Below are 17797 nucleotides of genomic sequence, written 5' to 3'. Positions count from 1 at the left end.
GTGGACGGGGAAGTGTGGGGATTCCCTAAGAGAACCTAAAGAGAAGGATAGTGAACTGACATACTTTCCTGATTTAGGAAAGTATAGTTATCATGTTGTTTCAAGGTCAGTGTGAATCTGAGAGAAAGCTGTAACAGAGGGGGTTTATCAAGCATAGCAAGATAAGTAACACGGGGGTAAGGACGAGAAGAAGGCCATAGGGAAGAGGCTTTATGAGATAAGCACAGAGACGCATGGCTTTCTTCTAGCTGAAGTGAAAGTATTATTAACGGCCCCAGCTAACATCCCCTTCCGCCCTGCTGTCATGGGTCTGGGGTGCTACCTTCTACCCCTCCCCCCATTGATGTGCCTATCCTGTCATAACTATGAGGCGTTTTAGGATGTGACGGGACAAACGGGAATAGGGCAGCTTCCTCATTGAGCTTGTGCGGCGTGTCGCCAGGCACAGACAGCTGACAGCCCTGCAGCTGGCTGCCATCAGTGATCGCGGTTCATGGCAGTTCAGGTTCATAAAGACTCATAGGGAGCTAAACGCACAGTAACAGTTGCCTTCCAGGTGCCCAAGTGTGTACTCAGGATTGTACACACTAGTGTCGTGTGGGAAGAGGGACAAAAATGAAGTGCGTCCCTTGAAAGCCATAATATTCATCGAATGAACTGAAAAACAAAACCAATGTTAAACGAAATATTTATCAATTTGAAGAATGCCTCAATTAAATTGGTAGTTTAATTGACTTTAGAAGAGGTACTCCATTTAGTAACCTGCAGTGGGTTAAACATACAGGATTCTGATACAAGTATCATCTTAAATTGAAACACTTTATGCAGATTTTAACACTTTAAACAGTAATAATGTGAGGTGAGTTAAGGAGAATAAAGGAGAAACACTAATTTTCTTTTTTATGGAGAAGAAAGAAGATCCTTACAACTTACGTTTGGGTAAGAGTTGTGTTTTCGCAATCACCAACATCATCCCAAAGCTTCCTGCCATACGTTTTCTCACTTGTCACAGTTGGTTCTCTTCTCAGATGACCTCCATATAATATAGTACCACAGCCCATGTCCTCTTCTATTCCTTGCCCACTATGTTTCATCATACAACTTATTTCTACTTTGCATATTATATGTCTGCGTATTTACGCATTTTCTGCCTCCCATTGTGATCCCACTGTAAACCCCATAGGAGCTGGGTGTTGTTTTATTTAACTGCTTTAATTCTGACATGCTGTGGTGTCTGAACTTTGAATTAATGAACGTATATTATATTTCTATCACATATATTTTTGATGATTTAGAGTTATTCATATTCTTTCTTCTCTCGGGCTCTATGAGAACACAATTTGAATTGTTCTGATGGCTAATGTATATCTGAGGTAAAAAAGAGCTAAAATAAAGTGCTTCCTACCTGTGTTTTGACAGCGATATTATATACGAAAGTGTTTGGAGAGCAGACCTGACCTTTTCTACACAAAGGGCCTCTGAGCAAGTTCCCTGATGGAGACCTCCTCAGCCAGAGTAGAGAGGGAAGAGTAGTTTCGAGAGAATTTCTTTGGAGGCAGATGTTGCCAAGTGGACAGACTTGAGGTGTTGGCCTCCTTCACATCAAGCCTGGTGAGCCACACAGAGACCTTGAGACATATGCTCCCAGAATGCTGTGCACAGCACTTCAAGGCAGCGGGAGGGAGTGGCCTGCACGGCCCAAGCTTGTTTGGTGAGGGATATGAGAGAATTTTCCAGAGACCACAGCTGAACTAAGTGGCAGAGCATCAGATTAGGGTTGAACTGGGGCCTCTTCAATAGGGTCTGCTTGAGGGGGTCAGAGCCAGAGCAACAAGAAGTGGGAGGTGATGTAGAACTCCTCAAGGGTGTGGAAGTAGACGTGAGTGACCACTTGGTTTAGAAATGCATTTACCCAGGTTATGAGGACCTTAGCAGAGAGGTCCTCTGTGTGGGGACTTTCTAAAGAGCCCACAAGAGATAGGGTACGCTTACTGACCTGCCAGACCCATAGGGCTCAAAGCCACTCAGCCCAGTAGGAATAGGCCATCCTCCTGGCTTTCCTGTCTTCACAGCTTTGGCCTGTGTGGGGTCACATTTCAGCGACTAATTGGGGGAACAGGGAGAGAGCAGAAACTGCCCACCCCTCCCTCCTGGAAGGCAGGCAGCCTCTGACGACAGACCTTAGTGGTGAGGTGTTGATGGCAGTATCAAGGAGAAAGCTGACCTTTGAATGAAGATTGAAGCTTGAAATTTATTTAATGATTCTGGATGGATTTATTCGAATTATAGAATTGAAATTATGTTTTGTAACTCAAAGTGACCTCAGGACTGTCATAAGACTGAGCAGAAAAATCCCTGGGATTTACCCAAATTCCTATCCCAAGGCAAAGAAAGATTCCTTGCATAAACTATTTCCCCTGCCATCCTTTTAAAAAATGTCTTGCTACGTCACTAATCAGGCTTTAAAAATCTTACCAGTTACACTGTTTTCAAACATTTCTGAGACTTTATAAATTTGCCATGTAGAGCAATGCTATAGATAGTTTTGTAGACGCATCCAACTGTCACTTACAAACCCCTACTCTCCTGCTGGATCTTTCTATTACAGAAGCTCACAAAACTAACTATTCATTTTTCCTGCCTTCCTTGTAGCTAGGGGTTGGCATGTGATAAAAGTTCTGGACAATAGGCGAGAAATAGAAGTCTGATGGGAAAATTCTTATTTTCCTGATAAAGCAGATAGAGCTGTGGTCGTCCCCTTACCCGTTCGTGCTACATTGAATATGGATATATTAGCGCTGTATTAGCCATTTTATGACAAGGAGAGAACGTCCCCAAACCTCGCTGGGATGCTGGTCCTGACGCTGTTGAGGAAGGGTCTTCCTTTAGACTCCTTGACATGTGAGAAAAACAACCCTTATCGGGTTAGCTATTGCTAGTTAGGTAATCAGTTACCTGCAGCCAAGAGCATTTTGAACAGAACCAAAAAGAAACAAAACCTTGCTGACTGATGTTAGGAGTGAAGTTGATATTTACCTGAATGCAGTCATTCATTTAACTCTCAAATATCTTAGTAACATTTATTGACTATTACTCTGTGCTAGGCCCTTAGGGTACAAAGAAGATGGGGAGATACTCCCATTGCAATGAATAAAAAATTAATTATAATAAAAATGTGATACTTGGTATAATACCAATGTGAATATACAAAGTACAATTTATATAGAAAGAAGCACATGGAAGAGATGAGGGAAAGCTGGGGAAAGCTGTGATTCTGAGATTAGGACTTAGGGATTTATTGGATGGAGAGTGATGAGGACCCCAGGTAGGTATGGACATGGCAGGTAGAGTACCTGAGGATCTCTAGGCAATATGAAGCGGCTGTTATTTCGTAAATATTGTAGTTTAATATTTAATAGTGCCTGGGCTCTGGGGTTGGACTACGTGGGGTTCGAATCCTGGCTCTTCCTGTTATAACTGTAGAACTACAAGCAAGCTGTTTATTTTCATTTTCTTTGTCTGAAAATTGATGTTTTATGTACTTTGAGGAGTTGTTGGAAAGATCAAATGAGCAAAATCACATACGGCTTTTAGTAGGTGCCTGGCTGGTACATAGTCAGTATTCCGTAAATGTTACGTATTATTCTCAGCTGGTCACGGAGACAGACTGTATTATGGATGGTGGGGTGACCTCAGGAGAATCCAACGAGGTGGACTGGGGTTAAATTTTGATGGGCCTTGTGTGCCACACAGAATAACTTGAACTTGATCCTACAGTCATTGGGAAATTCTTATAGGTTCTGGAACTCAAAAATAAGTCAACACTGGCCTCCTCGTTGTCAAATCCTATGGGCACATTACCTCTGTGATACTGGGCACTGCTGATTTCCTTCTGGAAGCTTTTTACTTATTCTCACCGACACCATTGTTTTCTTGGTTTTGTTCCTATTTTAAGTCTTGTCTCCTTCCAAATCATCCTCAGTCCTTCTGCCTGAAGAATCTTTGGAACATGTAATTGTGATCACCTGACCCGATTAAAATCCAAAAGTGGCTCCCTATCCCGTTCAGGTAACTCTGCCGTATGTGGTATACAAGAGACTTCAGGACCGTATTCCTGCAGACTCCTGTAGGATCGTGTTTTTTATGCCATCACAGGAATCCCATCCTCTGACGCTATCACACGGAACTACTGGGAGTTCCTCAGCTTTATTGCAATGTTTTGACTCCATACTTTTGCAGGTGCTCTTTCCTCTCCTTTGGAGATCTTTTTCCTGTTTTTACTTGGCTTATTATGGCTTTAATTCATTATTTAGGACTTCACTGAATGGCATGTCCACAATTTCCTCATCTTTTTATCTTTCAAGATCAACAGCCTTGTGCTGACCCATTAAACAAAGGAATAATGAAGTGTTTACATCACTGGTGAACGTTCTCCAGAAGGGACTGATTTATTGTTTCCCTATGACCAAAGACACGCTATTAGGCACATTCCTTTTCATAAAATCATAAGCATTATCTCAGGGGAAGTGAAGTCTCAGCCTTGAGCTATGCTTCCACATTGTAGTTGACATGGTGTGTGAGGCTGAGAATGGACCGGAATAAAGGGAGCCCGGTTACGATTTAAAAATTTTTTTACATTGAGTTGGACTGGTGTTTGATTATCGCCGTGGATAGGATTTTCAAGTACTAAAATGGGTCCATTTTTGGGACTGGAAGGAACTGGAAGATTTTTATCTCCTAAGAGTGATGGGGAAGCGAGGGCCCATGCTATGCTAGGTACGTCATCCCCTGAAAAGGAAAGAAAGAAGCACCAGGGCAAGTTAAAGCAGGGCTCGTGGGAAGGAATAACATTGTTTTCTGCTTCTGTCCTGCTGAGTCCAGCTTGTGCAATAAAATAATTTTATTTGCCCATCTGTACAGCTGAAGTAGGCTCAAAGGGTGGACGGATGACTCCCCATTTCTTACTTTTTGGACTCTCTCTAAAAGAAGGGACTGAAATTTTGTCTTCTTGTTGTGCTGCATTTGATAATATGTTCCTACAGAATGAATTAAGACTCAGCTAAACATTTCATAGAATTTTTGTAAATTTCCTCCTCATCCTAAATAGTGGAGAAAGTTCATTAACAAAGATATTTAATGACGTTTGTGCACTTTTGAAAAATTAAAATACCCATGTAAGTATCAGTAGGGTTAAGAAGCCTAACATACTTCTTCTCAATGGAAAATTAGAATTATTAGAAATTAGTTATTAGAAATGAGATTTATACAGTGATAAAAATATTGAAAAATACTATGTACCCACAATATAATTGCAATCATGTTAAAAACCTTTAAATTAATGACAATGTATAAAAGTGTTGTTTGTATTAGGGTACTAGAATTGTGAATAATGTTTGAGATTCTTTCTACTTTTCTGTATTTTCCAGGTATTTATTTATTCGTTCTTTCCTCCCTTTCTCCCTGCCTGTCTCCCTCCCTTCATTCACTTCTTTCTTCCTTTCTTCATAGTTAATGCACTTTTGTTCTGTGTTAGGGCCTCTTCCCAGCACTGGGAAGATATAGTAAACAAAAGAGACACCAATTCCAAATTTTGATTTTGTGGTAAGTTGGGGAATGGATGAGAAAGGAGAGAAGTAGAGGAGGGAGAACAAGTAGGAGCTGATAATACCAAATCCAGGTCAAAGATGATGGAAGCATGAACTACAGCAGTTGCTCTGCTCCCTTTTCTTCTCACATTTGTTTTTGGATGATTTCATCTTCTTGTGTTTCATTCAAGCCTCTGCTCAAATGTCACTTCTTAGAAAGGAGTTCTACAACCATCCTAGCTCCTTTACTCTCTTAACCTGCCCTGCCCCATTTCCTTCCCCCAACTTTTAAATCGTACTTATCTGCATAGCCAATTAGCTCAGTTGGTTAGAGCATGGTGCTAATAACACCAAAGTTGCTGGTTCGATCCCTACATGGGCCACTGTGAGCTGCGCCCTCCTTAAAAAAAAAAAAAAAAAAAAAAAAGTACTTATCCCTACCTGGTTGACACCATAGGATGAATTGATATATTATTGTCTATTTGTTTATTGTTGTCTTTCTTCCATAGAATAAAAGCATGAGATAGGGACTCTGTGTTGTTCATTGTTGTATTTCTGTCTTTTAGAAATGTGTCCATCTGGGACATAGGAGAGTTTTAATAAACATTGTCTGAATGATTAGACAAATGATTGCTAAATCTACATCTTTAGCTTTGAGATCTCTCTTGAGTTCCAGATTTGTAGTTCTCATGTCGACTAACCCTTTAAAGTGTATTCTGAGAATACGAGGTGTGATCAAACAATACAGTGAATGTTTAAATAAAACAATTTATTAAAGTAAAAGACACATTGCCATTAATCCCTCTCAAAATACCCCCCTCACTTCAAACACACTTGTTCCATCATTGTTGCCACTTTCTGAAGCAATTCTGGAAGTCTTCTATTCTGAGTGTCTTTAGTTGCTCTATTGTGGCTGCCTTGATATACCGAATCATTTTGACTTTGAGGAAGAGCCAGAAGTCCCACGGGCCCAGATCTGTTGAATAAGGTGGATGGGGACATATCCTAATGTTTTTATTTGACAGAAATTGCCGTACCAGCAGAGATATGTGACATGGAGCATTGTCATGATGGAGGATGATTGACTGCACACTTTAAAACACACCTTCTCTCAACCATAGTTCACACCTGATTGACTGTGTTGAACAAGTTGAAAGTTGTCACACACTGTTACTAAGGTTCAATGCCTCGCTTCCCGTATTGAAGATCCCTGCCTTTCCGTTGGATGGTACTTGGCAGCAGCATTCACGATATTTTGCGATCACAATGGAAAGGTTTCATGTCACACATCACTTCTGGTACAGCAATTTCTGTCAAATAAACAGATTACATACAGTGTGTCCTCATCCACCTTATTCACTGGATATGGCACTGTGCGACTTTTGGCTCTTCCCCAAAAGTCCATGAAAGGTAAATGTTTTGAATCGATTCAGGATACAGAGGCAGCCACAACCTTGCAAGTGAAGACACTCATGAAAGAGGACTTCCAAGAACCGCTTCAGAAAGTGGCAAGAACAATAGGATGAGTGTGTTTGAAGTGAGGGGATGTATTTTGAGGGAGATTAATGGCAATATGTCTTTTGCTGTAATAATTTTTTAAATTTAAACATTCACCATATGTTTTGATTACTCCTCATAATTTGAATTCCAGATGTTCAAAGCTTTTTGTGATCAGCCTCCTTCCCCAGCCAAATCGGCTTCTTGTGAAATCCTCTCCATTAAGATTATTCTTTGTTTCTTAAGTTTTCAACTCACCACTTATGTTCCTTTGTCACCTCGTGCTAGGATAGAGAATAGGAAGCAGGTAGATCTGGGGGAGAGGGTTATTAAAGGATTTAGGTGTGAAGGATTTGATCTGGGCTAGGTGTGCTGGGTCACTATAGCTGAGGGGTGACAGCTCACATCCTTCCCACTTGTTGATATTCTAACGCATTTGCTTGTGTAGTCTTGTCTGATTGAAGAAGTAAATATGCATCCATTAGGGTTTTCTGGATCTTTATATTGAAATAGCATATTCTTTTCTCACTGATTAAGCGTGCTTACTTGTCCCAACTAGGGAAAGACCTGCACGACTTACAGCACTTTCCCTTTTAAATATGGTTAGAAGAAAGGGATGGAGTAGCTGTAAGGGCATTCTATGTTTTTATTCTGAGTAAACTTTTTGTGGAGAAGGGGGAAAAGAGGTAATTGGAAGCTAGTATTTAATACCATTTCTTTGGGGGGGGGTCAACACTAAAATTTAATTCTCTTCAGGGTATTTAAGCAAGAAGCAGACAAATTTACTTGTTCACAGCTTAGCCTTTGAGTTGCCTTAATAGATGGTTGTTTTTTTTTTCCAATGTGTCTCATCCATGCCTATGAGAAATAAGCCAGAGAAAGGACTAAGATCATTTTCTGAGGCTTCATCAAACCACATACACTTTCAAATGACAAGGCAACATTAATTACTTTGGGGCAATCCCATCAAAGACTCAAGTTTCTGATTTCAAGGAGCTTGCAGGGGTGATGGAAAAAATTAGGGTACCAACAATATAATATTGCCAAATTAATGACATGGATCATTTAACATGTCATAGGATATGTTTATGTGTGTTCTCATCTGTTACTTTCCTACTTTACTCCTTTTTCCAGCAAACTGAATCATTGATCCTACTTTTGTGTCTTATACGTAAACAGGAATTGAAACTGTGGAAGACACTTGTGTTCTGCAATCACCACGTTCCCCTCTAGTGTCTAAGAGGCCACCATAAATCTTATCCAAATAAGATGCTTCCAGAGATTAAAAGTCATCAGAGATGAAGGAGATGTAGGCCCTAGAAACGTCTAGTTCTGCATTTCATAGCACTATTTAACTCCATTAGCGAAAATACATCTTTTCTAAATGAGCGTTCCACATATATGGTTAAGCGTTTGAGGTTATTTGGGCGCTGGTGCTGCAGCAGAAGCAGGCAGGGTAGGGCAAGGCCAAGGGGACCAGGCGGCTTCCCAACTAACGGTCCGGACGGGGCGGGGCCCGGCGGGCGGGGCGGAGCGTCTCCTCCGCTAAAGGTCCTTGCAGGCGGGCGCGTGCCCGCAGGCGGCGCCTCCAGGGCCCTTGGCGGCCGGGAGCGCGCCGCCGCCGCCTCTGTTGGCTGCTCCCGCGCGGCCGCGGCTTCCTCTCGCGTTTCCACCTCGGCTCGGGCGGCGGCGACCGAGCCCGGTTGGGGCGGCGGTGGCCTGCGCCATGAGGATCCCGCCCTCCAGGCCGGTGCCGGGCCTCTCGGTGCGGCAGGGCGGGCCGTGACCGGGCGCCCGCTCAACCGCGGGCAGGACACCGGCGATGGGGGACAGGTAATCCCGCCCGGCCGGGCCCAGGGCCTCGAGGGTCCCCGCAACCCTGATGTCGGGCAGTAGGGCGCGCGCTGGGCGGGCGCGGGCCCCCACTGATGGTCCCTTTGCCTTTCGCACAGGTGGCTCCGGGTGACCGTCCTCCCCGGCTGCGTGGGGTGCAGGACCGTGGACGTTCTAGAGTCCTGGACCGTGCGCGATGTCAAGGAGCGCATCTTGGCTGAGACCGGCTTCCCGGTGTCGGAGCAGCGACTGTGGCTCGGCGACAGGGAGGTACGGTCCCCGCTCTGCTCACTAGGACGATGGGCCTGCCGTCTGTGCTGAGGGTTTTAGCACATCAATTTGCTAGTCAGTGGGATCGCTGATAGTGAAACTGAACGGGTTTTATTCTTGTGTCTTGGAAAACAGATAGATGCTCATTTAATGATCACCCGGAAATAATGCTTTGTAAATATGTTCCTATCATTAGTTGTGATTTTTATTGATTTACTATTTCAACTTTGTGTTACCCCCTCCCGCGTTTTGTCTGAATCTTCACTTCCTGAAATTAAGATACTTTTTTGATGGGCTTTATAGCTATAGGGGTTTTTGTTTCCTTGCTTGTTTAGAGACTTCATCATTGAAGTGACTTAATCATTACTCACATTTTTCTAATAATTGTGTTATACATTTAACTGGAATGCTGGTAAATGTCTTCACCTTTTATGTCTTAGAAGTTTTCCTCCAGTTCTGAATCACAGAAATTGAAACGATCTTCAGACATGCTTTAATATAGAAGCTATTATTTTGAGGAGTAAACTTGTGTTAAAACTTATAAGGTGCAAATGAATGACTTAGCAGATCAAAATGTTAGCGGACCAAAACTTTGGAAGATAAGAGTATTTCATATTATTATATACTATAAAATGGGTGAAAATTAGGTTGGGGCAAAAGTAATTGCGGTTTTTGCAATTGTTTTTAACCTTTTAAACCGCAGTTACTTTTGTACCAACCTAAAACTACAGTTCTCTTAAAAGAGGAGTTACGGAGACGTGTTACTGAAAATGACTCTCTTATCCTATCACTTTTTATATGACAAAGGAACATCATTTCCAAGATTTAAAAGGGGCAAAAAAAGAGTTGAACAGATACACAAGAAATACCTGAGCCCTACAGAATGACATCTTACGTATTAGATTTCCTTACTTTCCAGTACAAATACTGGTGAAGTACTTGGTACCTGTGATTTTTGACCCCCTCAGTGTAATCTGTACATTCTGGGTCTACTCTCTGGTGTCTTGCCCACGTAGACCGAGGTTTCCGGTTACTCTTTTCTTATGCTCCGCCACAGACCCGTCTTCCCTACCAATTCCCCAAGGGGTTTGGTGGCATGTAGACAGTGACTTGATCGAGGACTTTGAACAGGACTGACCCGTCTTCCCTACCAATTCCCCAAGGGGTTTGGTGGCATGTAGACAGTGACTTGATCGAGGACTTTGAACAGGACTGAGGAGCAAAGCTCGTCATTCTTACCTCTTTTTCTGTGCCTACCAATATCTTCTAACCTTCCCTTGTATACTCTCCTGGTCCTCTACCCACTTCTTTGGTTATTCCTCTGGTTCTGCTTTGTCAGCTTGTCCCCTACATGTGGTTACACCCAAAGGCTCAGTTGTGACGGGGTCTTGCCATTAGAATGTATTTGGAGGTGTCTATGCAATGCATCAACGTCGGATGGTGAACATGGCAGTGGAGTGGAGAGTGTTTCGGATTGAATGCGTGGTTGGTGGGGGTCTAGTTAGGAAACTTATGCTAGTATGACGTAATGAGGTTCTAGACTACCATTACAGAGGTGACTCTGAAAGGAAAGGATGTACAGGAGACTTTGAAAAAGACAAAATTATGGCAGTTTGGTACCAGATGGATATGGAGCGGGTGTGGGGGGGAAACAATAGGTGAGGGGGAGGGGGTTGGACATACAATAAGGCAGAAGGACTTGCCCAGGATGTTCACAAGTCTTGAATCAGATCAGGAAAATAATGGTTCAATTAGCAGAGATAATTATACAATTGCAGAGGGGGGTCAAATTTTGGAGAAAAGGTGGTGTGACCAGTTTGCTTTTGCATATGGTTCAGCTGATGGCCGGACATAAAAAAAAAAAAAAAAGCATTTAGAAAAATGCATGAAGAGGTAGATGACCCAGAGCCTACTTCCAGTACTGCCAGTGGATAACAGGCCAAATTAATTAACGTGTTAGAATCTGCTTTCCTGTTTCTAATAGGAATGGGATAAAAGAATTCTAAGCAATTCTAAGGTCTCTGCTACGTATGAGTCTAGACTAGAGAGTGATAGTCGACAGGCAGCAGATCTGGGGCTGAAGCTCAGGGGAGAGAGGTCAGGGCTGGAAATATAATTTTGGGAAGTAACTTGCCCAGCACATTTCTCCTTCTGTACTTTGTAAATACATTGGGCATATGATTAACATTTATTGAGTAGCTGTGTTCCATACACTGTTCTAGGTATTTTGCATACATCATCTCATTTACTACTCAAAACAACCTCAGGAGTTACTTATTACTACTCCATTTTGCAGACTAGTAAAGCCAAAATTCAGAGAGATGAAATATCAAGTCAGGATTTAAACCCAGGTCTGTCTGATTCCAAAGTCTGTGGACTTTTTACTGTTCCTCACCAAAGAGAACATGTCAGGGTGTCAATCAATAAAAAAGTTAAATGTAAAGTTCTTTTAAACAGAGAAGAAGAGCTTAAACCATTAAAAAGGAACGTCAAAGTCAAGGCTGTAGCTCACCCAGAAAACAAGTTGAGGGCACATTCTCTCTGCATTCAGAGAGGACAGGCTTATGACTTCTGTCCTGGTAAATTTAGTAATGCTTATGCGTGCCATTAAAAGGGGTCACCTTTATATAAGCAAATCTTTCACAGAGGTGGCTTTCTTTTCTTTTTAAATTTAATGCTGCTCAGAACCTTTGAGATTTGAATTATTGGCAAGAATTCTAAATAGGGTAGGGTAGGCAGGAAACAAAAGCTGTTGACAGCTCCTTGTCACTGGTTTTGGCCGCAGGGCAGTAGGCACTTAGTCCTCTGTCTTTCTGGGTCACATGCCATCTTCTTTCTACTTGTCTCTTTTGCTTTTCTTGGCCTAGAAGTGGAATTTGCAAGTTCTTCACGTTACCTCCTGCCCAGAGACTGAAGCTATTCGTTATAGCTGAGCATCTTTCTGATCCTTTTTCCTGATCTGTACCAAACGTGTTTGAGCCTCAAACCGGGTTTCAAGTATCATTTAACTTTCCTGTGTTTTAATTGATCGAAGACGTCCTCCCTGTTAGCTCTTGAATCTTGAGAACCTGTTTGTGTCCTTGACAACTGAACAAAGGAAGGAGTGTTGGCCGACCCAGATTGCAGTTGATATTGTGTTGTTTGCTTAATAATTTGGAGAGAGTTATTGTTTCATAGTAGATAAAAATGAGCATATGTGAGGTTTTTAAGGGAGTCTGAGGCTGGCATGGACAGAGACCCAGATGTTCAAATTAGTTTATAATCACTGTGTTAAAACAAAATACAAAGACTGACATGGTCAACTTCGAAGATTTTATTACCTTTGGAGATGAATAGGGCCAGTGTTTCTTGGCTTGACTGGAGTGATTTCAGGTCCAGGAAAGAGTGAGGCGCAAGCAAAACCCCCAAATCTTGGCAAGCTCAGGAGGAGAAAGCAGACAGCTTTGCTGAGGTTATCTGTGCTGCTTGATTTCTCTTGGGGAGAATCACTTCCCTGTAAATGGACCTCTGATAACAGTCTACCAAAACATTCATTGTCAGAATCACATAGCAAGTTGTGTCTATTTTAACTAACAAGGTTGCGCTCTGCGTCTTCTTCCTTTTCATGTCCTCTTTAAGACCTGGAAACTTCTTCCTGCATTATGGTTTTTCTTCCTTCCTCTCTTCCTGCCTTTCTTCCTTTAAATGTACCTTAGCTATACTGAATTGGACTAATAATCCTTGGCTCATACGTGACGTTCTTTTAGTAATTGATTAATTAGTTAGTTAATCAATTAACAATACAATGAACAACCATGATGACATTATCCAACAGGAGAACTAGAACACTGTTGATAGTTTATATTTACCTCTGTGCTTCTCCCCAGCCTATATGCCTGTGTCCCTTTCCTTACCCCTTTGTGTTTATTATTTTTTGCCTTTTTTGTAGTTGTTTTAATAGTTTTATGAGTGTGTGTATGTGTTTATATGTATGCAGACCTATGTATATGTGGTGTTGTATAACCTAAGTATGTAACCTAAACAATATAGTATTACTTTTAGTTGCTTATGAACTTTATAAGAAGCTTATTATTCTATATGTAGTAACCTGGAATTAGCTTTTTCACTCAATATTATGTTACAAATATTCACCCAAATGTATGTGCAGTTTAGTTAATTTCTTATTGCTGTATAATATTCCACTGTATCAATATGTCATACAATCTGGGTTTTTAAATTTTTGTTTTAAACAACAGTGCTGCTATGATTATACTTAATTCCTATTTCCTGTGCAAGGAGTGTTTACAGGCTTGCTCTAAGATCCAGTGGGAATATGTATGGAAAGTGCTTTATAAACTGGGAACTGTAACAACATGTTCAGATTTGTATTTTGGAAATGAGAACTAGAATGAAGATGATGTATAGAAAGTAAGGAAACCAGATGGAGATTGCTATAAAATCCCAGAGATGTGGAGAGTATGCATAGTTGGAAATGGAGAAGAACAAGTTAGCGAGGAGAGAAATTGGGGATGGACACGCTGCGACCCAGAGATTAATTGGACATGTGGTTTGAGAGAGAGAAAACTTGTCCCCCCGCCTTCCCGTTACAGTGACAAGGTAAAAGATGCCACTAGTAATTGAGATAAAGAGTGAAAGATGAGAGGTAAGTACTAGGAGGAAAGCTAGTGAGGTCACCTTTTGACAGGTTGAACTGTAGGGACTTTGGAGGATAGCAGTGTGAGATGGGTAGTAGACGGTTGGAAATGCTGAATTTTTCACATGGGAAATGATGTCCTTCACACCTGACAAGGAAGATAAGGTAGAAACAAAGGTGTCTCTTCAGGTGAGCTTTTGAGTAATGTTTTGCAGATTGTTGACTTGTAAGGGGTCACGCTGTAGCAGCACTTAAAAGTGGACCGCTGTGGAGGAAGTTGATCTGGCTTTGGGTTATTGACCTTATTTTCCAAAAAAGGTACTCTTATTACACCGCTCCTGTGGGTCACAATCACACTCATGTACCCTGCCCTTATAAGAAACAGAACGATCACCAAAAGGAAAATGTATATCAAGGCGTTTTTCAGGAAGCCAATTTCAGGGAAGCTGTAGACCAAAGCAGTGCCGCAGGCTGGAGTCCTTATTTGTCTCTTCCTTCTACATCACACCTTTTTGGTAGAAGCATCTATAGCAGTGTTTCCTCAAGTGTGTTTCTAGGAACAAAAAAGCCTGTAAGATGCTCTTTGAAAAAAAAAAAAAATGTGCTGCTAAAATTTGTGAAATGTTGCTTAGTATAATCCTTTGTAAGAAAGTTACAATACAGATTAATATGTTAAGTACCCTAAAATCCAGATTATTCCAAGTAATTTAAAACATATTTTCCCTCACTATCTGTTGACATCTCATAGAGCTTTGTTCTGAGCAATACACTCTGGAAATGTTGATCAAAAGAATGATTTTGTTTCTGTTGATGATCCTGGTTCATCATAAAAATTTTAAATAATTTTAAAGCAGAAATATATGTGTCTTTATAATTATTTAAGGAAAAAAGTCCTTTAAATTTTTAGTATATGTGCTGCTGAAGCGAGCACATTCCTTTAAATTTTTAAATAAAATTTTTGACTAAATTTCTCTTTGAAATACCCACTTCTCCAGAACAATGTATTTTCTGATAAAAACAGTTAACGAGCGTTACTTCTTAAGTGGGAAAAAACAAAACAAAACAAAACAAAAACAAAAAAAAAATTAAGGTAAAATTTTGAATTTACAATATGAGGAACTATATTGCTTCTCATCCATTTTCTTTTCTTTTTTTTCAGTTATCTGACTGGATCAAGATTGGAGAGCTGACTTCCAAAAATTGTCATCTTTTTGTAAACCTTCAATCAAAAGGCTTAAAAGGGGGAGGTATAACACTGACTTTACCAGGAGTAGTTGCCATTTTTAGTTGAATTAAGATTATGTTTTAAAAGTGAAAGCAAGTATATACAATTGGGGTGTGGTGAGGGGTATGAGGAAAACAAGGGCCGATGCAGCCAGTGAGTTGTAAGTATGTATGGGATGTGATCGTCTGTGGAACAGCTGGGGTTTGGCCTTGGTGGATAGTTGTACCAAAATGATGCAAATACATTTATAGTGATGATTTTGTTTTTTAAGCACAGATTTCTTTTTTTCCTTATATACAGATTTTATATGTGTGTGTGTGTGTGTGTGTGTGTGTGTGTATATATGTATATTCTATGCATCTAAGAAATTACTTCCCCCCATTCTCCCTGTACTTTCCTGTCACCTATCTGAAGATAACCTGGTCAGTCAGTTCTAAGAATCGCTAGTTTAGGAAGGACTTAAGGGTATTTGAACTGGACAGCCATTCAGACAGTGGCGGTGCTGAGTTTCAGAACAATCAGAACATCAGTTGAGTTTGAGAATATTAAAAATGTCACCATCAGCACCCCTATCTCTGGCTTATAATTTAGCAGCAAAGTACCCTTTATTTATTTCAGTTCTGTTAGAAAATAGCACCCCCCACCATGCTTTTTATTTTTGAATCCATAATTTTCTGTGACAGTATTTTTTTGAATATTTTTTAAAAACTGAATTTGTAGTTGAATGAAAAATCTTGAGATTTGATAAAATTGAATCTGTGCTACTTTCTACTGAATCTGTTTAGTCAGGTACCTTTTCGTGCCAGAGAGTAAACCATGAAGTTGTAACTTACCCTGTTTCCCTGAAAATAAACCCAGCCTTATAAGACAGGGTCTTATATCAATTTTTGCTCCAAAAGACGCATTAGAGCTAATGGTCCGGCTAGGTCTTATTTTCGGAGAAACACGGTATGTAATTTTATGATGTCTTGGAACCAAATAACACATTGGTGACACGCCATGGGGTTTTATTTTAGGTCGATTTGGTCAAACAACTCCACCACTTGTTGATTTTCTCAAGGACATTTTAAGAAGATACCCAGAAGGAGGGCAGATTCTCAAGGTAGGGAACGTCCGTGTACGTGTGTGAATTTACTTTGATAAAAATGAGATTGGTGTAAAATTACTTAGAAGTCTTGCTAGTGTTTACATTGTTTAAAATGTCATCTTGATGTGCATGACTGTATTTGTTCCCCTCTGAATGGCTGGATGGGAAGGGCTGACGATACAGTCAGTGTATGTGAGGTTTCAGAGGCAGAGGAGCCCGCTAGGCTGCTGTGTGCTGTAATCAAGCACAGGTTTTGCAATTTTATGTAATTCTATCACGTAACAATTTTATGAATTGATGTTTAACATTGTGCAGTGGTGTTACAAACCAACCAGCCAGCCACACAAACAAAATAACACACAAAACCCACATGCAGGGGCCATGAACACATACCTGTTTGACCCTTGGATTTAGAGGTTTGCTTTTTGGGACAGTTTAATAGGATAATTATTTCAGTTATTTATATCTATTTATGATACATTCTTTTAGTTTGAATACACACATTAAAAAACAAAACAAAACCTGAACAACCATAAAAGAAAGCAATTATGGAAGATATTGCAAAAATTAGATTTTGTGTTTCAGCTTAATAAGAGACCTCCTTAATTAATTGTAAAAGCAGATCAGTTATGCATTTTCCTTCTCATTAACTTACTTAGTATTTATTGCCCTCATTCTATTTGGTGGTGTAGACGGTACATTTTTAGAGAATAAGGCCTAAGTCTAGTCACACTTGGCTAGGCACTCATTGAGGATTACCACATCTTCAGCGATTTTAATAATGACGATGTATTCTTTCAGAATAGGCATCAGTGATTCACAGAAACTTAATTTGAAAACCGTTGTTATATTGCGATATTAAGAAATACTGCGATATTGGGAAGAGTGTGGCTGTGGGGGTAGAGGAGTGAATAGAGTAAATTTAAAATGAAGCTTTAGTTGCTGGTAGCAGGAATAGGGTCTCATGAATTCATACCGTTTTTCCCCGAAAATAAGACCTAGCCGGACCATCAGCTCTAATGCGTCTTTTGGAGCAAACATTAATATAAGACCCGCTATTGTATTGTATCATATCGTATCGTATTGTATCGTATTATACCTTTTAGTAAAATAAGACCGTGTCTTATATTAATTTTTGCTCCAAAAGACGCATTAGAGCTGATGGTCCAGCTAGGTCTTACTTTTGGGGAAACACGGTACATGAGTGCTGGGGATCCTGTCGGGGAACGAGGCAGCGGTTATGAGTGACGTCTTTGTGCTTTCTGACAGTTAGCAAGCAGCCGATGCTCTGTCCTTCTCCTTGGCTTCCTGTATACATATATGTGTGGGAGCCAGCTCATTATCATCTCTGTTTCTTGGATGTTTTAGTAGAATCTGGTCATTTTAGATTAAATAGGAATCTTAGAAATCACAGAAAACACCTGTGAGGTTTGCGGAAGGGTCCAGAGATATTTTAATGTCTTCCCCAAGATCATGTCCAAATTGGCACATTTATTTCCCCTTCTCAGAATCCCCTGAGAAAAAGCGTCCCATCCTGTTTTTTGTTCAACTTGAGAATGATAGTTGGAGCCCGGGACTTGGGATTTTATCCCCAGTGTCTTCATCTCTGCTCCCTAAAATACACATAAATGACAAATAGGGATCAAAATGAAAAAAAGATCGAACCT

The 17797-nt window shown here is 40.7% G+C and overlaps 1 protein-coding gene across 1 annotated transcript in view; it reads left to right on the top strand.

Annotated features, from left to right (window-relative positions):
- SACS (sacsin molecular chaperone) overlaps positions 1-17797 on the top strand; it is an 83846-nt gene that overhangs the window by 30210 nt on the left and 35839 nt on the right. Inside the window, 3 exon segments of the mRNA XM_033104216.1 lie at positions 9035-9185; positions 14978-15065; positions 16060-16145. Coding sequence (XP_032960107.1) covers positions 9035-9185; positions 14978-15065; positions 16060-16145 — 325 coding nt within the window.

The sequence above is a fragment of the Rhinolophus ferrumequinum genome, chromosome 4, assembly GCF_004115265.2.
Source record: "Rhinolophus ferrumequinum isolate MPI-CBG mRhiFer1 chromosome 4, mRhiFer1_v1.p, whole genome shotgun sequence".
NCBI classification, from domain to species: domain Eukaryota; kingdom Metazoa; phylum Chordata; class Mammalia; order Chiroptera; family Rhinolophidae; genus Rhinolophus; species Rhinolophus ferrumequinum.
This window is presented reverse-complemented; position numbering and strand designations above follow the sequence as displayed.